Source organism: Neofelis nebulosa, chromosome 1 (assembly GCF_028018385.1).
Source record: "Neofelis nebulosa isolate mNeoNeb1 chromosome 1, mNeoNeb1.pri, whole genome shotgun sequence".
Classification (NCBI taxonomy): Eukaryota; Metazoa; Chordata; class Mammalia; order Carnivora; family Felidae; genus Neofelis; species Neofelis nebulosa.
The window spans coordinates 150,308,829-150,329,227 of NC_080782.1; the positions used below are offsets into that span (position 1 = coordinate 150,308,829).

The 20,399-nt window shown below is 48.5% G+C and overlaps 1 protein-coding gene across 1 annotated transcript in view; it reads right to left on the reverse strand.

Moving 5' to 3' along the window:
- The window catches only part of RASGEF1C (RasGEF domain family member 1C), an 87,711-nt gene that overhangs the window by 15,451 nt on the left and 51,861 nt on the right, over nucleotides 1–20,399 (reverse strand). Inside the window, exons 5-8 of the mRNA XM_058739716.1 lie at nucleotides 13,522–13,722; nucleotides 12,342–12,416; nucleotides 2,017–2,106; nucleotides 338–440 (exon numbers count right to left, since the gene is read on the reverse strand). Coding sequence (XP_058595699.1) covers nucleotides 338–440; nucleotides 2,017–2,106; nucleotides 12,342–12,416; nucleotides 13,522–13,722 — 469 coding nt within the window. The remainder of the gene's footprint in view (nucleotides 1–337; nucleotides 441–2,016; nucleotides 2,107–12,341; nucleotides 12,417–13,521; nucleotides 13,723–20,399) is intronic.

Below are 20,399 nucleotides of genomic sequence, written 5' to 3' on the forward strand. Positions count from 1 at the left end.
GGGACACTGTGTCTGGGCGAACCGGCCCATGTGTGCAGGCCCCTGTCCCAGTACCCGCCAAACTGGCCCCACACCATGACCAGGGTCTGCTTTGGGCCCCTGCTGTCCCTGGTTCTGGGGACACACTGTCCAGCCCTCACCAAACACCCTGGCAAGGAAGGCCTCAAAGGGGGGGGGTCAAGTCTCCAGGACCTCTGGGGCAGGGGAGTATGGGCTCAGCAGCACCAACCTTGCTCAGAGGAGGGCCCTGGTTTCCCCCCCCGCACCCCATCCCTGGCCTGTCTGCAAGTGCCTCTGGGGGCGCTCCCACGGGGCCCGGGCTGGCTGGCCTACTCACAGATAATGGCCATCAGAGAGTTGAAGTTGCCAATGTTGAAGCATTCACGGGCCACGTCAATGAAGAACTCCACCACCTGGGCCCTCTGCTTCTTCTTGGCCGGCTGGGGACAAGGCATCTGAGCCTTAGTGGTGACACGGCCCCACCCCGTCACTAGGCCAGTCCCTCATCAACATTCTCTCAACCCAGTTCACGGTGGAGCCGCTTGATGCTAGGTAGTCTGCAGCCAGAGAGTTCAGGGTCTCTGCGCGTCCTTGGCAGAGCCCGTAGAGCCCACCACCATGACGGGCTGCGGGGGAGGGGGTCTGACGGGACTCCATGGGGCATCCAGAGTGCTGAGGGGCTCTCCCTCCAAGACACAGCTCCTCCCTCCAGGCCCAGCTCCAGCATCCTCCATGGCTCCCTCACCCGTCCCCCGTACATCGAGCTTGCTCTCCCCACACTGGGGCTGCACGGACCCCGGCCCTGTCCCCAGAGTGGCCCCCTCCACTGCTTCCTGTTGAATGACTGCATGACTTCACCTCCAGCTTGTGGCCAAGTGCTTGGGACCCTGACTTCTCTGATGGCTCCAAACAATGTTATCCCCTGGGGCGTCCTAGACTGAGGCACTGCCTGACTCCTGGGAGGGCTCAGTCCAGCTTTGCCTATGTAAAAACTGCCACCTGAGCTGCCAGGCCAGTAATGCAAATGCAGGAAGCAGGTGGGGCCCGTGGAACCCTACCCTGTGTTCTTTCCATATGGATTTTGCCGGCTTGCTCTTACGTGCAGCAGTGGTCTTTACTGCCACAAGGAAGCATGAGACGTGCTGCCCAAACCCCGTTCAGAAAGCCTCCCACCCGAGGTCCTTCCTGTCCCTATCGGGGTGTCTGTACAGTGGTGGAGATGGCTGAGCCTGGCGGGGATGGAGGCCAGGCATTTCAGCCTGCTGTGGGTGCCCAACAGGAAGCACTCCCAAGGCTGAGGCATCACAGACCAGCTTCTCCTTCTGAGCAGGCCTGCCTCTGCCCCTTTCTCTGCCCCTTACCCCAGTTTTCATCTCAGCATTTGCTTCCAGAGAGCCCCACCTGGCACCTGTGTTGCCTTTAGTCTTTCCTTCCCTGACACAAGTGGCCCCAGGGCCTTACCTGATGGTGACAGGGGGCTTGGAGGAGGTTCCTCCGCTCTAAGGAAGAGAAGAGGGTGGGTAGGGTCTGGCCCTGAGGGACCGTGACTTGGTGACAAGGGCACCTGGCTCAGTATTGATGTCTTCCTGCCTCCTGGGAGAAGCTGGAGACCTGGGCTTTGCATGTACAATCTCCCAGTTCTTAAAAGGTTGGGGCATTTCTATTCTAAATGCTGAGAGAGCCAAACACAGTGTGGCAGCAGGGCAGGCCACGCCACCCAAGGCAGATAGGAAGAGATGGGGGCGGGACCACTTGGCAGATCTGACTCTTTCAGCAAGCCATCTCTGACACTCTCTGTCAGAGTCCAGTGGATCCGTGCCAGGCTCCATCCAGAGAGAAATGTCACGGTAGGCAAGCTGGGTGGTGACACCTGGTGTCCCAGAGAGGTGCCCAGCTTGGTCCCGGGCTTGGACACGGACAAGCTCAAGAGGCCCTTCTGGTTCCCTCCCAGGTGGGCTCCCCCAACCCCCACCACCTTTGGCTAAGCCAGGTCATACACCCCGGCTTTCTACGCACCATGCAGATCTCAGTCGCCACGAGGTAGCACAATCTGTTGAACCATTTCACATAAGCCTCCAGATTGTTGGTCTTGTCACTGAAACAAGGCTGGGAAAGACACAAGGATCATACTCAGTCTTTCTGTCAATAACTTTTGGAACATGGAGTCAGTTCATTGATCATTATTGTAGATGATCTGGAAACCGTTGAAACCTCAAAATCATCCACAAATACCAATGGTTTGAAGTGTATCCTTCCAGTCTTTTTTCTATATACTCGAAGATGTAAGTTAATATGATATATATATATATATATATATATATGTATATGCATAGCTCCCCCACATCTGATTGTCATTTTTCATGGATTCTGTCTTTGTGAATCTGTCTGCTTCCTAAAAACGTATTTGTAGCCCCAAATCGCTACTCATGTCACTGTCACTTGCTGTCATTCATGGATATGTGCAGAGTGGCAAAAAATTTGAGTCACGTGGGGTGCCTAGGTGGCTCAGTCAGTTAAGCACCCAACTTTGGCTCAGGTCACAATCTCACGGTTCATGGGTTCGAGCCCCACATTGGGCTTGGTGCTGACAGCTCAGAGCCTGGAGCCTGCTTCAGATTCTGTGTCTCCCTCTCTCTCTGCCCCTCCCCTGCTCATGCTCTCTGTCTCTCTGAAAAACAAATAAACATTAAAAAAAATATTTGAGTCACTCAAAGTGCCTTTTTGTTCCCAGCAGAGGTTGAGCTGACACCCTGCCTTCTCGTTTCAGCTCCCCTACTGTGAAGAAACTGTCCTTTTTTTTTTTTGTGGTCTGTTCAGTGTGATGGTGAGTTCCCTGCTTAACGTGGCTCCAAGCACAGTGCTGCAGTTCCTGAGCACATGAAGGTTGTGATGTGCCCTAACGAGAAAATACGTGTTAGATAAGCTGCACTCAGACATGAATCATGAGTTCAATGTTATTGGAAGAACAATATATGTTAAATACGGTGTCTTTGAACAGAAACACGCACAATGCAAGGTTATGTATTGGCTGGTCGATGCAAATGTGGTGGGAGGCTTGCAAGGAACTTACCCCTGTATTTCCCTTGGGAGCAGTGGCATTTGCTAATTCTGTGTTCACGACAACTTCATGGATATAATCATGTTAAATTATGAGAGTCAACTGTATGTATCTATCTGCACATAACTGTATATATGCTTCCGTATTTTTCCACATGAACCTTTTCATGTGTCATAAAATATCCCTTGGAAACATAATTTTTCGATTGATGTGGAATATTCAGCTGTATAAATGTACTGAAGTTTAAAAGATTTAACTTAACTTAAATATTCATGTTGAAATTGACAGGGTGACTTTCAATAAGTAGAGGGGGAGATGGAATTGGGGATCTATTAATCCAAAAGAAGTAAAGAGGAAAAAAGACAGGGAAGAGTTGGGAAGACAAGTCAAAGGTGCACAGAAATGGTAAAACCTGATCCATATATATCAGTAATTATAATTGCTGTTTTTTTATTTTATATTATTTTATTTTACTTTATTTTATTTTATTTTTCAGAGTGTGTGTGTGTGTGTGTGTGTGTGTGCATGAGCAGAGGAGAGGGGCAGAGGGAGAGAGAGAGAGAGAATTTTTTTCTTTTGGTTTATTTATTTTTGAGAGAGAGAGAGCATGAGCAGGGAAGGGGCAGAGAAAGACAGAGACACAGAATCCAAAGCAGGCTCCAGGCTCTGAGCTATCAGCACAGAGTCCCACACCGGGCTCTCATGAGCCATGAGATCATGACCTGAGCTGAAATCAGATGCTTTAACCAACGGAGCCATACAGGTGCCCAGAACCATTTTTTAAAATGTTTGTTTATTTTGAGAGGGGGAGGGGCACAGAGAGAGAAGGAGAGAGAACTCCAAGCAGGCTCCATGCTGTCAGTGCAGAGCCCGATGTGGAGCTCAATCCCACCATGAACCATGAGATCATGACCTGAGCTGAAATCAAGAGTTGGATCCTTAACAGACTGAGCCACCCAGATGCCCCGAGAGACAGAATTTTAAGCAGGCTCTGCACTCAGTGCAGACCCTGACTCGGGGCTTGATCCCATGACCAGAAGAAATCAAGAGTTGGATGCTCAACCAACTGAGCCAGTCAGTTGTCCCAATTGCTGTAATTTTAAAACCCCAGCTACTTGATATTTTCAAGTGGGACACCCCAAATCCAAAGATATAAGTTAAAAAAATGGAAAAATATATATGAAAAATATCACATAGCTGTACTAATATTAGACAAAATAGATTTTAAGGCAGGAAAAAAAGACTCTAGGGCAAAAAGCATCAGAGAAGATTAAAGGGTAACCACATAATGGTAAAAGTTTGATCAATTGAGGGTATGTCACAAGTCCAAACTTGCTTGCGCCTGACAACATAGCTTCAAAATATAAAGGCAAATGCAGTCAGAAAGTAAACCTCTTTATAGGGAGAAATCACATCTTCTTGCCACAGTGGAAGATTTTCACACATTGGCAGTAATCCACAGATTATGGAGACAAACAAGACAGTATAAATATAAATTTGAGCAACACAATTTACATAGTTGAAGTAATGGACAGATATGGAAGCCTGTCTACCCTCCAACCTATGAGAATGTGCATTCTTTTCAAATAGTCGGAAATCTAAAAACACATTTTAAAATGATCTATGGGTCAAAGATGAAATCGTCACGGAAATTAAAACAAGAACGAAAATGTTGAAAAACAAAATGTGGAGGATGCAAACAAAAAATATATTTAGAAAGAAATGGATAGTCTTTCATGCTTCTATTAGAACAGGGGCTCCTGGGTGGCTCAGCTGGTCGGGTGTCTGACTCTTGATTTTGGCTTGCGTTATGATGTTGTGTTGTGAGATTGAGCCCTGCGTCAGGCTCCATGCTGAGCAGGAAGCCTATTTAGGATTCTCTCTCCCTGCCCCTCCCCCACTCAGGCTTGCACACATGTGCTCTGTCTCTCAAAAAGAAAAAAAGAAGAAACGATAACAACAGGCTGAATATCCAACAATAAAAAATAATTAGAAAAGGAAAAAGAAAGAATCCAAAGCTTTCTGGATTTTTGGATTTCTACTTTCTTTAAAGTAGATGGAGGGAAATAATAAAGATTAGAGAAAAAAATGAAATAGTAAAGAAAGATGCAACACATAGGATCAAGGAAGCTAGAAGCTCTTTATTTGAAAAGGCTAACAAAATTGACGAACACTTAGCCAGAGGGATGACGGAACAAGGACGGATGTAAATACAGAGAATATTAGAGGTGAGTATGACTTGTTTGTTTAAAACAAACAAGGAAAATCTTGAATCAGTACATGAAAGTCTTCCCTAAATGGAAATAGCAGGCCCACATGGTTTCGCTGGCAAATTCTAGCCCAATGATCCAGGAGGAGGAAATTCAGTCTTTTATACAGAAGAGAGAACAGGGAAAGAGAAAAGAAGAGGGGCAGGCAGGAAAATAACAAGACCATCTCATGATTATAGCTGCAAAAATCCTAAACAAAACAAGAGCAAACGGAATCTTAGGATGTACAAAAAAGGTAACGATCACGACCCGATTTCATATATCCCAGAAATGCAAGGAGGGGGGGCTCCACATTGGAAAAAAAAAAACTAATACAGTAAGTAGTTCCCCTCTTATCTGTGGTTTGTTTTCTGTGGTTTCAATTACCTGCCATCGAGCAAGGTCTGGAAGCAAGATGATCCTCCTTCTGACAGAAGGTCAGCAGTAGCCTAACACCACGTCATTGTGCCTACATCATTCACTTCCCTTCATCTCTTCACGTAGGCATTTTATCATCTCACATCATCACAAGAAGGGTGAGTGCAGTGTAATAAGATATTTTGAGAGAGAGAGGCCACATTCACACAACTTTTGTTATAGTATGTTATTATAATTGATCTATTTGATTATTGTTATCTCTTACTGTGCCTGATTTATAAACTTCATTATAAGTATGTATGTATAGGAAAAAACATAGTATAGAGTTCAGTACCATCCGTGGTTTCAGGCATCCACTGGGGTTTTGGAGTATATACCCTGTGGATAAAGAGGGAGACTACTGTATAAATGATCACTTAACAGTTTAAAAGAGAAGAGAACCTAGGGTCAATCGATCCAGAAAAAGTAGTTGAGAGGGGCACCTGGGTGGCTCAGTCGGTTAAGCGTCTGACTCTTAATTTCGGCTCAGGTCATGATCTCATGGTTTTGTGAGTTCAAGCCCCATGTCAGGCTCTGCACTGGCTCTGCAGAGCCTACTTGGGATTCTCTCTTTCCTCTCTGCCCCTCCCCAGCTCATGCTCTCTGTGTCTCTCTCAAAATAAATAAATAAACTTAAAAAACATTTTTAAAAAAAAGAAAGAGTAGTCAATAAAACACAACAACCATTCATGATAAGAACTCTCTGCCAAGTAGGACCAGGATACTGCCTTAAGCTGATAAGGGACATCTAAAAAAATGATCTTATAGTAAACACCATACTCTATTGTGACCTGTTAAAAGCATTCTGTTTAAAATCAGGACAAAAGAAGGATGCTGGGTAGCAACACTTCTATTTAGCATTTTACCAGAGGTCCTAGTTAGCATAATAAGCAAGAAAGAGAAATTCTTATTAGTCAGAATTAGCAGGGCTATTCTGCAGTGACTAATAATCCCAACATTTCAGAGTTTTAAAAACTAGGATCCGTCTGTCATGTCCATTTCCTATCAGTGAGGATTCTTTGTATGGATACCATAGAAATAAAAAGAATAAGGATTGGAGTGGTGCCTGGGTGACTCAGTTGGTTAAGCGTCCAACTTCAGCACAGGTCATGATCTCATGGTTCATGAGTTCAAGCCCCATGTCGGGCTCTGTGCTGACACTGCAGAGCCTGCTTGGGATTCTCTTTCTCCCTCTCTCTCTGCCCCTCCCCTGCTCATGCTTTCTGTCTCTCAAAAATAAATGATAAAAAAATATGCATAAAGTACTCAGAGGAAAAAAGCCTAACAAAATCTGTTTAATATTTTTATGGAGAAAGTTATAAAGCATTAGAAAGGTATTACAGAGGGGTGCCTGAGGGGCTCAGTAGTTTAAGCATCCATCTTTGGCTCAGGTCATGATCTCATGGCTCATAGGTTTGAGTCCCGCGTCGGGCTCTGTGCTGACAGCTCAGAGCCTGGAGCCTGCTTCAGATTCTGTGTCTCCCTTTCTCTGCCCCTTCCCCACTCATGCTCTGTCTCTCTCTCAAAAATAAATAAACATTAAAAAAAAAAAGAAAGATATTACAGAGTAGATCTAAGTAAATGGAGGGACTCACCATTTGTATGGATTGGAGGACTTATTATCATGAAGATGATAATTCTTCCCAAACTGGTCCACATGTCATATATCTTAACAAAATCACAGTAGGATTTTTCATTGAATTTGACAAAGGATGTAAAAAGTCAAACAGAAAAACAGAAGGCAAGGGCACCTGGGTGGCTCCGTCGGTTAAGCACCCGACTCTTGATTTCAGCTCAGGTCATGATCTCTCAATTTGAATTCAAGCCCTCATGTCGGGCTCTGCTGACAGTGCAGAGTCTGCTTGGGATTCTCTCCCTCTCTCTCTGCCCCTCTCCCACTTGCATGTATGCACACACTCTCTCAAAATAAATAAATAAAACTTAAAAAAAGAAAAAAGAAAAACAAAGGGCCAAGAACAGCCAAGCCACCCCTAAAGAAGAACAGGAGAATTTACTTCACTAGACAGCGAGACTGATCATACAACTATAAAAATGAAGACTATGTAGGGGCGCCTGGGTGGCTCAGTCGGTTAAGCGTCTGACTTCGGGTCAGGTCATGATCTCGTGGTCCGTGGGTTCGAGCCCCGCGTCGGGCTCTGTGCTGACAGCTCAGAGCCTGCAGCCTGTTTCAGATTCTGTGTCTCCCTCTTTCTCTGACCCTCCCCTGTTCATGCTCTCTCTCTGTCTCAAAAATAAATAAATGTTAAAAAAAAATTAAAAAAAAATGAAGACTGTGTATATTGACACAGAGATAGAAAAATTGACCAGGGGAACAGAAGAGACAGTCCAGGAACGGATCTACACATGTGTGGAAACCTGACACATGATAGTGACAGAACTGTCTGGGCATATTGGTGGGCAAGGCAATCCATAAATTATGGTGTAGGAACAATTGCTATTTGTGTGGAAAACCATGAACATGGATCCCCACCTCAATCCATAGCCACAGAGTGGATTTCAAATCCAAGACTTAAATGTGAAGGGGAAAAGTTTTAAAACTTCTAGAGGAAAACATTGGAGATTATCTTCATGACCTGGGTAGGGAGTAGGGAAGGATTTCTTTACTACCTCCCCAAAACCTAACTGACAAAAAATAATCACCTACTACATATTTAAAAAAAACAAAAACAAAACAACTCATTAAAAAAAAAAAAAGCTCTTGATAATCCTTAAGAAAAAGCCAAATCACCAAAAGGAAACTGGCATTTCATAGAAAACAAGAATGTCCAAAACACATGAAAAGATGTTCCCCTTAATAGCTTGACATTTAAAAGTCTGACAATTTGAGGGGTGCCTGGGTGGCTGAGCCAGTTAAGCATCTGACTCTTGGTTTTGGCTCAGGTCATGATCTCACAACTTGTAGTTTTGAATCCCACATCGGGCTCTGCGCTGACAGCAGGGAGCCTGCTTGGGGTTCTCTGTGTCCCTCTCTCTCTGTCCCGCCCCTGATTTCTCTTTCTGTCTCTGTCAAAAATAAATAAATAAGCATAAAAAAAAAAAAAGGTGGGACAGTTTCACGTGTCAGTGAGGGTGTGAAGCAAGAATGCCTCCCTGCCAGTAGCGTGAATGGGCATCGCCTGGTAAGGCTGGCCATGGGCCCAGCCTGTGACACAGTGCTTTCTGTCCTAGGTATATTGTGGAGCCTAGGGCACAGCTATTTTCATATTCATACAATGTCATTGTCTTTTCATTGTGTTGACATTTGCACTGATGTGTAAAAGAAAATCGTGTAAAATGGCTTCCTTCTTAGCCCGAAGCAAGGCAGAGTCACCAAGCCATAATCAGTGGTCATTGTGTTCCTCACTATCACATGTTCGAGGTCAAAGAAGTGAGTGTGACTTCAGAATGTCCTTGAGGAGGCAAACATTTCAATTTTATTAAATCTCCATCCTTGTGTACACATCTTTTGGGTATTTTTTTTAATTAAAAAATTTATTTTTATCTTTTAAATTATTTTTGAGAGAGAGAGAGAGAGAGAGACAAAACATGAGTGGGGGAGGGGTGGAAAGAGAGGGAGACACAGGATCCAAAGCAGGTTCCAGGCTCCAAGCTGTCAGCACAGAGCCCAACACGGGGTTCAAACGCACACACTGTGAGATCATGACCTGAGCCGAAGTTGGTTGCTTAATGACTGAGCCACCCAGGTGCCCCTCTTTTTGGTGTTTTAAGTGACTAAACACAAAACACTTCTGATGAATACAGAATTCAGGTCTTGAGGAAAAGCACTGGTGTGATTGGCTTGTGAGAAGAACTGGCCACTTTTCTCAGGAGACACCATTTTTACTCAAAAGAAGGACTGACCAACTATGGTTTTTCAGACTTCAGTATTTGGCTAATATTTTCTTGAAAATCAACAAGATGAGTCTGTCACTTCAAGGAAGCAATTGATAGTATTTGTTGCCAATGATAAAATTCAAGTTTTTAAGAGAAGGTTTGGAACTTGTAAATCATGTATCTGTCTCTGTGACCTTGACAGTTTTCCAATACTCAAGGGCTGTTTTGGAAGGATGAGATCAGTAGTGATATCAATGGATATGATTTTAAAATATTGTATGATGAGGGGTGTGTGGGTGGCTCTGTCCATTAAGTGTCTGACTTTGGCTCAGGTCATGATCAATGGTTCATGGGTTTGAGCCCCAGGTTGGGCTTTGAGCTGACAGCACAGCGCTGGTTGGGATTCTCTCTCTCTCCCTCTCTCTCTGCCCACCTCCCTCTCTCTAAATAAACTTTAAAGAAAAAAAAGGATTTAAAAAATATTGTACAATGAAAGGTACCAACATTTGGAAGATCTGCCTGATTCAGTCAACTCCTATTTTCCAAATGACCAACATATGATGTTATAAAATCATGCATGAGCAAAAGATACATTCCGGATGCAAGACGAATCAATAGATTTCAATATAATAGAGTGCAGAAAGTCCACGGATATATTTTCAGATTCCAAATTGCAATTAATCTTAAAAAACTACCACCTGCTGAGTTTTTAGCATAGTATCAAGGAAAAATATTCACAATTATCTGAAAAGGCTTAAAATACCATTCCCTTTTCCAACTACATATTTGTGGGAGGTTGGATTTTCAACCAAAATAATGTGGAGCGAATGTGTTAAGAGATTGAATGCAGAAGCAGATAAGAGAATACAGCTGTCTTTTAGTTGTGTTGGTCATTATTGAGATTTGTAAAAATACTATAAAACAACGTCACTGTTCCCAATTTTTTTTTGCTTTGGAAAATCTAGTTAAACTTATGTGAACCTATACTAGGTTGTTATTGCTAATTTGAATAAATAAATATCTCTAAAAGTTACCAGGTTTTTTTTAAGGTTTATTTATTTTGAGAGAGAGAGTGAGCATGAGCAGGGGAGGGGCAGACAGAGAGAGGGAGAGAAAGAATCTCAAGCAGGCTCCATGTTGTCAGCGCAGAGCCCGATTAGGGGCTCTATCTCAGAAACCATGAAATCATGACCTGAGCTAAAATCAAGAACCATCCACTTACCCGACTGAACCACCCAGGTGCCCCTAAAATTTACTGGTTTTAATGGCTAATATGATGAATATCGGTAGATATAATCTCCATAATCAAAAGTTCTTTGGGGTCCTTCATACTTTTTAAGAGTATAAAAAAGGCCGTAAGACCAAGTCATTTGAGAATTGATGCCCTAGAAAAATATGCCCTGATGTATATGAAAACTTGTAAGTGTTCGTAGCAGCAGGATCTATACTAGCAGGAGGCTGGAAAGACCACACACGTTCCTCTACCATAGAGTGGGTAAAGAGAGGTCACTGCAATCTTGACGTGGTTCACAATAAAAAAGTGATACTTGGATATGGCCAAAAACCCAAACCCAAACCCAAATGTAAAAAACAATCTGCTACGAGTGGTAAAGTCTCCTTCCTACTCCGCCCGCCCGCCCCCCGACACCCCTCTGGTTTTCCTAGAGATCGTCTACATGCATGTGCTGTGCAAGCAGACATGTATCATGAACCTTCCTTTTTGTTGTCACATGAATGGTCACATCCTCTTTGTCACTCTCTTTGCTCTTGCTTTTTGTCTCTACAGCGGATCTGGGGGATTATTCTATACTTCCAGTTGTTCTTATTCTTTGTAAGGGTCGCACAGCATTCCATGTGTGGAGGTACCGTGATGTAATCCAGCCCCCATAAGGTAGTTCGCTTCCAGCCTTTGGCCATAATAACCACAGTGTATCCCAAATATCTTAACACATACATCTTTGTGTACATGGGTGTGTAATCTGTAGGATAAGTTATGAGGCATGGGAAGTTGAGGTCAAGGGTGTACATGTTAAGTGTTGGTGTGATTGCCAAGTGGCTCCCCAAAGCGATCATGCCAATTTCACCCCCTACCAGACGTATGTGAGGGTGTCCCTTTCCCTACACACCCACAACGTTTAATCTTTGCTTATCTGAGAGGTGAAAAGGCATTCATATTTAATTGCTCTTCTTTTATTAGGTCAGAGGGCAGAAGACAACAGCGTTTCCAGTTCTGATTAGAATTGAACCCGGTTGATAAGCACCAAGCACCCTGCTGGTTGGGCTCTGAGGGAGGAGGGGCAAACCCGAGATCCGGTGTGCAGATGCTGTCTGTAGCGCACGTCCCAGGGGCCACTGCACCACTTAGAGGGGAGAGCACACGTTTACCTTTCTTGGGCAGTGGGCACTAGCACGCACTACCCCGGGTGGCCACTGGAGGGCACCAGTGCCCACCGAAACGCGCAGGGAGAGCATGGGGGTCTTGGAGAGCATCTGGTGCCCCTCCACTTTCCTTCTCACCCAGGGCCTTGGCTCTGCCCCTCCCCTCCACCCTCCCTGGGTAGGTGACCAGCTGGCTTCCCCAGGACTCAGGGACTGTCGGGGTTCGAGGCCCTTGGGCTGGGTGGCAAGCTGGGTGGACACAGGTGGAGTGGACACAGCCCCTCCAAGCCCATCTGCTCTACTCTGGGCTCCTCCGAAGATCCTGCTGACACTTGTGACATTCCAGAGGGACCAGTGGGTGGGGGGGGGGATGCTGCTGGGACAGCCGTCCAAGGGCCTTCTACCTTTGTGCTGGCCAAAGGATCCTTGTTCACAAAAGCCTGGACAAACTCCTCAGGCCCGATGTGTCGTAGGCGTTCCTGCACCAGAAGGGAGAGGAGGAGTCGGGAAAGGGGGGAAGGTATGGAGAGGGTGCGCACTGGGGGCCTGGCATGGTGCTCCTGTGGGCTCCCTCCCTCTCAGCCCACCCAAAAGGGTCTCTGGACACCTGTCCTTCTCACTAGGGCTCCACAACCCCTATACTGATTTGTCACGGAGCTCAAAACCAACCTGAAGGAGGCGCCCTGCCTTTCCCATGCCCAGGGGCTGCCATGGTTCATGGAGGGCAGGAAGCAATGTCTCCATAGGGGGTGTGATACCCAGGAAACTAGGCTCAAAACTGGGTAATTGAAATGACCAGCTCCCTCCAGGGGAGGCCTGGTAGCTAAGAGCATGGGGTCTGGGTCAGAATTAAATCCCGGCTCTGTCCCTTCTACTGTGTGACTTCTGGCAAGTCACTTAACATCTCTGGACCTTGGTTTCCTCATTTGTGCAAAGAGGAGAATAACAGTGCCTACCGGGCAGGGTGGTGGGAAGACAAAATACAACAGCGCACCTCACATGTTGAGTCTAATGCCAGAAAGCAGTAAGGGGGCCATAAATGGTGGAGGTTTAAAAGAGAAGAAACCTATCCCCCCACCTCCCCCTCTCTCTCTGGGGCAGGCCCCTTACCCTCTGCATCTATAGGGAATCCACCATGCTGGAGGCTAGGCTGGGGTATCCCCTTCACAAGCAGAAAGGCCTATATGGACTCCTCTGGGAAGCTAGGGTGGGTACAGTGTGTCTGTGAGTCCTGGCTGGGGAAACTTAGGCCCTGGTAGGGAAGACACTAGTTGGTGGAAGATCACACAGCAGGTGGTAGCAGAGCCAGTATTTGAACCCGGGTCCTCTGCCCCAGGCCCAGACTCTCAGGCAGGCCGAGCGTATCCAGCCCTCCTGCTAGAGTGGCGAGACTGTTCCAGAGCTAGGGAATCCTGGAGACGCTGGCTGGCCCTGCTGTGACAGGCTCCAAGCCTTGGGTTATGCTGACACAATGCGGGGCGGTGGAGGGGAGGAGGGTGAGGAAGGGGGTTGGGATCAGGGACAGCTGGTTCTCAGCTGTTCCCGGCTCTGGGTCCCGGTAGAGGATGGCACAGGCCTGCTCACCAGCTCCACGTGGGTCAGCTGCTGGGCCAGAGTGTAGGGGTCACTGCAGACGCCGAGGAGCTCCCTGTGGATGGAGGCTGGTGGCTTGGTCCTGTAGGAGATGGGCTTGTCGGCCCCCAGCAGGCCTTCCGGGCCCTGGCCCTGAGCTGCCAGCTTCTGGTGCAGAGCCTGCAGGAGTTGATGCATCGTCTTCCGGTACGCCTGGAGAGGAGGCGGAAAGAGAGGGGCTCATGCCCGAACACCCATCTCCCCATGTCCAGCGTCTGGGGCTCCAGGCTGGCAGAGACAAGCTGTTGCTTGATGTGCCCGTGCCCGTCCCCTCCTGTGGAAGCTGGAAGATCACACATCGGGGAGGGTGACCGTGGTCCAGGGCCGCCCCGCCTCTTTGGGCTGGGGTGTGCACTGCCAGCGGGACAGAGGCAGGGAGAGAGGAGGGAGATGCCGCAGGTGCTGGCCTTTTGCTGGGCTTTAATGGGGGCCCCTCCACTGGGGGCCCTCCTCTTTCCTGACCCAGAGTGGCCTTCCTGACTAGCCATGCTGTCCTATCTCTGCCCCGACAGTACTTCTCCAGGTCACTGCGTGTGACTTCTCTATGGGGCCACTGCGGGAGGTGATCGGGGTTGTTTACTGCCCCACCAGAATGACAGCTCGGCAGGCTCAGGGAAGCCCGTGTTGCCACCTCTGTGCTGTCAGGGCTAGGCCTGGCTCTGGGCACACGGTGAGCCTTTAATAACTACTGACTGTACTGACAAAAGTGTCTCACCATTCAGCTCAGACAGATGCCTTCTTGCTTTGGGCTGCCCTGGATTGGGGAAGAAAGACCATGGCCCCACCCTGGAGGGGCACCCATCCTCCCCTCCCACATCCACAGGGAGATTGATTTTTCCCCCCCATCAGAGACCCTATTTCCAAGGAAGGCACCATCAGACTGGCTGTGTTTACTAAGCCTGACATCACTGTTCCCAAGGGTTTTCTCAGTAATCCACAGAAGGAGCCCCTGAACTTGTCAGCAAATGGCCCCCCAGAGGTTGATTCAACCCCCACAGGCCGAGGAGCCTGGGTGGGAGTGTCTGAGGCCTGGCCTCCTGGCCATGATGAGCCATCAGGCAGGGTGCCCAGAGGGCCTAGAGGGCTGGGAGAATAATGGGTGGTCAGTCATCAGTACTTTAGGTAATTTCATAATTTTTTTGATGTTTATTTTTGAGAGAGAAAGAGAGCGAGAGCGAGAGAGAGTGAGCACGGGCAGGGGAGGAGCAGAGAGAGAGGGAGACATAGAATCTGAAGCAGGCTGTCTGCACTGATGGCAGAGAGTTTGATGTGGGGCTCTAACTCATGAACCGTGAGATCATGACCTGAGCCAAATTTGGACCCTTAACTGACTGAGCCACCCAGGTGCCCCTAGTGCTGCCAGGTTATTTCAGACAGAAGAAGTGTGCTTTCTTCATGCTGCTTTGAATCACACAAATCCAGCAGCATTTTGCAGGTGGGGCGTCTGGCAAGCTGGGCCGAGTGTGCACGGAGAGGCGTCAACACTGAATCTGCCAGGGCTCCAGGTGGGGCGGTTGAGGCCCAGCATTGTTGTGGTGCCCAGAGCTCTGGGAGACCAAGATGGCATCCGCTTGGTGCTCATGGAAGTGCTTCTCTGTCAAGCGGTCATGGGCAGAGCCCTCAGGACATGGGAACCAGGATGAGAGGCTGTCAACCCTAACTGAACCCGAATGCTAAGCCTTGCTTCCAGAGTCATGGTGGGCAGATCCACTGGTTAGCTGGATAGTATGTGGATAAACTGAGGTTGCCTGCAGACTAGCTGTGTCAGGTCCAAAAGTGTGGTCAGCACGCTGCCTATCAGATCTTTATTTGTGTGCTGGGAAAATGGGGAGTTGGGTCCATCCTGTGAGCCCCGATACCTGCACTGGCCCCCTATCTCTGTCCTCACTCAGACTCAGATTTAAGCAGTCACACTGTCATCATGTTCCCTCCTTCCCCACTCACCCCTCCACCACCCCACCCCACTAGTCACCCACTCCTGTCAGCCTTCGGACTGGCCCTTGCTGCCTCCCTGGACCTCCTGTCAGGAGAGCCCAGGGCCCTTTCTCAGGCGGCATCTGCCTTGGCCTCATTGTCTCAGCCTCCAGTTCCTCCTGCCTCAGGCTGTCAGCAGGCTTGTCTGCATCATCCTTCGGGGTATGTGGGGGGAGTGGTCCTCCCTATCTCTGTCTGGTCCTCCCCTTCCCCTCAGTCATACGCTGTCTAGAGTGTCACTTAGTGTTTGTGTGTGGACAACATCCAACTTCTCTGATCTCCAGATCAGATCACGGCTCAGGGGTCACCTTGACCCAATGCATGTAAGTGGAAGTCACCCTCACCTTGTCCAGAGCTGCCCCCTCTGTCTGCAACCCTGTCTCAGTGACTGGAGCACTGCCGTCAGGCACGCAGGCCTGGAGCCATCCTCAAGCCACCCTCTCCCTCACATCCCTCCCGGTTATCACCAACCCTCTTGATTTTGCTTTCTGACATTTCCATGCTCTGTCTCTGTGGTCCTAAGAGACCTCAGAGGGCCCCCCGCATCCATGTTGGCCTCTCTAGACTCCACTCTGCAGCCAGAGCCGTCTGTCGAAAATGCACATCTGACCCCTGCCTCTCCCTTCTTTAAAATACCTCCATGCCTTTGCAAAGACAGAAACCCCGCAGGATTGGGGGGTCCTGAAATCAGACTCTGTTCACGCTCGATGGCTTCCACACAGCCCCTGCCTGCCTTCTCAGTGCTCCAGACACATGCAGCTCCTTCGTCCCTTGACCCCTTCCCTGCCCCCGGCAGGGCCTGTGCAGCCTTCTCTCTCTTGGCATGCTCTTATCCTTGGGACCTCAGAGCACCAGGCTTCCTTCAAACCCTCGGCCAAGCCTCGATCAGGGGATTGAGTATCTCCTCTCTCTGGACTATCAGCTCCATGAAGATAATACCGTGTCACTCTTTGCTCCTCCCCAGCGTGAAGGACACGGGGACTCACACACGTGCTGATTGGATTAATGTGGCCTTCACCTGCTTCTCATTGGTTGGCCTCTCCAATGTAGATGTCGGAGCCCTCCTGAAGTCAAGGATGCAGCGTATCCGTTCTAGTTTGCTAGAATCACGTGCTTACCCTATTTTTAAAATACACACATAGGGGCGCCTGGGTGGCTTTGTCAGTTATGCGTCTGACTTCTGCTCAGGTCATGATCTTGCGGTTCATGAGTTCAAGCCCTGCGCTGGGCTCTGTGCTGACGGCTCAGAGCCTGGAGCCTGCTTCAGATTCTGTGTTTCCTTCTCTCTCTCTGCTGCTCCCCTGCTTGCACTCTGTCTCTGTCTCTCAAAAATGAATAAGTGTTAAAAAATTTTTGAAAACATGCAGGTAATTTAGCAAGACTTGTTTGTACTGAACCAATATTCACTCCAAATGGTTATCATTTTCCTGTTAGCTCATTCCTTTAGAATTTATCTGGTGGTGTTAGCCTCAAGCTTACTGTTGGTTCTTTCCTGAATCTTCTGCACCCCCTTGGAATATGGGGATGGTATTTACCCTTCATTTCCTCGCTGATTCCTACACCCTTGTGGATACAGGCTGAGAGATCCCCTAGGTGCATCCGAGCAGGCTGAGAGAGACCTAGCACTGACAATGTTGAGGTCGTCTTTGTCCCCGTCAGGAATCCACATTTCGGAACACGTGGCTTTCCTGCATGCCATCCATTTCCACAGAGCCACCTGCTGTGTGCACAGAGCTGGGTTTCAAGTGCAGAGGTTGTCCAAGAGTGAAGGCTGTGTTTCTCCAAGGTGCCTCTTGGACTTTCATGGTTAGAACTCATCTCTGGCTGGACAGCCCTGGGCCTCTGTTCTTCGGAGTTCTGGCAAATCCCACCTGAGCCAGCCCAGGGTGCCTTGCAACGGGCTTGGCCCACCTTGCATGGGCAGGAGCTTGGCACCTGCTGCCAGTTTGTTCTCCATGTCAGCTTTTTGGTACCTGTGCCCTTGGGTGCGGGTGAGGTTCCAGGGGCAGTGGGTCAGCCCAGCAGACAGTTGTGTGAATGGCAAAGCAAGGTCAGTCCCCCGGAGAGTCCATGGTATCAGCTTCCTGTGTGGTTGGCCCCATGGGTGAGGCCAGGGCACCAAGATCCTCCTGTCCTGTCTCCCTTACTGGGGCTATGACTTTGGGGCCTTCCCTGGCTTCTCCTTCAGCCTCAGCACTGGCCTCCTTGAGCCAAAACTGCTGAGTCCAACCCACTGGAAGCCCCTCTAAGGCAGGGTCCTCTCCCTAGCACAGGGTGGCCCTGAGCAGGTTCAATGCAAGGGCCAGGTGCTGGGAAGACTTCCATGTTCAGTCATGAAGAAAAGCCTTTTCAGCTCCTCTCTGGCCTTTTGTTCCCAGATAATGAGAGGCAGTGGGCAGTACAGGGAGGGACATGAGGGTTCAGGAGAGGAGGCAGCTCATAAGAGAGAAGTGTCACCTTTCACAGTCCACTAGTGGGAAAGCCTCCTTGGTCCTGGCCCTGTGCTGTTTCCTCTTCTTCCCTGAGCTCCATTGTTATGTCACAGTCCTTACCATGCTCCCTCATTATAGAAAGAAGTTTAAGGCTCAGAGAGGTTAAGTAACTTGTCCAAAGACACATAGCTCTGAAAACACTCGTGCTCATTTCATGGATTTATGCATGGCATTTTATATCATTTGATCGTATTCCTATGTGAGAAATCTTTTATAGGATGATGCTGAAATATTTTTGGAGCCAAAGATATAATGTTTATAATTTGTTTAAAAATAATTTGGATGGACGGCACCTGGGTGGCTCAGTTGGTTAAGCATCCGACTTCAGCTGGGGTCATGATGTCACAGTTCATGAATTCGAGTCCCACATCGGGCTCTCTGCTGTAGGCCCTGCTTCGGATCCTCTGTCCCCCCCTCTCTCTGCCCCTCCCCTGCTTGTGCTCTCTTTCTCAAAAATAATAAACATTAAAAAAATAATTTGGGGGCGCCTGGGTGGCGCAGTCGGTTAAGCGTCCGACTTCAGCCAGGTCACGATCTCGCGGTCCGTGAGTTCGAGCCCCGCGTCGGGCTCTGGGCTGATGGCTCGGAGCCTGGAGCCTGTTTCCGATTCTGTGTCTCCCTCTCTCTCTGCCCCTCCCCCGTTCATGCTCTGTCTCTCTCTGTCCCAAAAATAAATTAAAAAAAAAAGCGTTGAAAAAAAAATAATTTGGAGGGAGGGGGAAGTGTGTGAAGGGATAGAAGAAACTATTTGGCAAAATGTTGATCATTGTTGAACCTAGGTGATAAATACACAGGTGTTCACAGTTACTATTCTCTGTGTTTGTGTATGCTTGAAATGTTCCACAATAGCAACTCCATAAAAGTTAAAAATAAGCCCCATATGCCTGAATTTTGGAAATAATTTGTTCCCCATCACAGCTCACATTTACCAAGTGCCAAAATAAGAACACAAGTAACTTCAGGGATTCTTTGCTGCAAAGTTGTGTAGTGGGAACAGTATTTTTGCTGATGAACAAACTGAAGCTCAGAGAGGTGAAGTAACTTGTCCGAGGTCACACAGATGTGGTTTCTGAGCCTGGATCTATGTGCGCTCACATGGTATGGTCCAGACCTCATGCTCTGAGAGTTCTACTGGTCCTGCCTTATCAGTCTGGTCACCAGCTCCTTTCTGAGCCCAGCCTTTGCCCCTGCTGGGGGGCAGGGAGCAACCCATAGCCCCATCCAGGCGAGGGGAGGTTGCACGTAGAGGACATCTGCTTTGGAGGGGCTGCTCCTGTGTAAGGGCAACTTGTGGATCTCAAAGACACATGGAAGCACCCTGGCCTGGGCCTGGGCGGGTGGGGAGGGGGCCACAAAACCCATCTACCCATCAACCTTTCCACATCTGCTCACACCAAAAGTCCATCTGTCTATCAGAATACCCAAACATCTATCTTCCCCCTCCACCCATTCACCAAAGTAGCCAACTATCTATCCAGCCAGTCAGCCAGTATCTCCCTCCCTGCTTCTGCCCACCCTCCTGATTCATCCAATCATTGAGCTTTCTCTGACCCTATTTCCTGCTGCAACCTAAGCCAAGTGTCAGGATCCCCAGATGGCTTAGGGGAGGCAGAGGAGGAGGAGAAGGAGGAGGAGGAGAGGGAGGAAGAAGAGATGACTTATCTCACTGAGCCCTCAGAATGGCTAAGTCATTTGTCTGCTCTGTGAAGTGACCCACAGGCAAGGCCTCCCTCTCTGAGCCTCAGTTAGGTCGTGGACCTTATGGCTTCTTATTGCCCAGCCTGATTTAGTTTTCCTTTGTTTCACAAGCACCTGGTTCTGCCATGTCCAGACCCACTTTGAGGCACATGACTAGCTACCAGCTTGCCACATGCAGTCTCCTCCCAGGGCAAGTGACGTGCATTCTCCCCAATGTTCTCTCCTAGGTAAAGCAACATCAGTGCTGGCCACGGAGTCATCCTGGAGATTCTGATAAACCTGCCCCTTCTAAATGTACCAGGAGATCTCCATCCCCTTGGCCGGGCCCTTCTCTGTACTCTGCTTAGAGGTGGGGACTTTTGCCCTTCTTTTACCTTTAAGTGTCTTCCCCAGAGTAATGCGGCTGGGAGAACAGGGCAGGGTGTGGGGTGCGGAGGCACCTGATGCCCAGTACACTGGCTGCATTCCAAGCCACTAGAGCATTTACCCTGGGATGAGGTTTTGGCCACACGGGGGCGCTCTCTCCTCCTCTGCCACTACCAGGGCCCTTCAGGTCAGCCTAATGGATCACTGACCAAGGGCCTGATCCCAAGAGCCTATGAGAGGGTCCTTCCTCGCCTGCCATCTGATGCCATGTATGAGTACAGGCCAGGAGCGAGGTCAAGA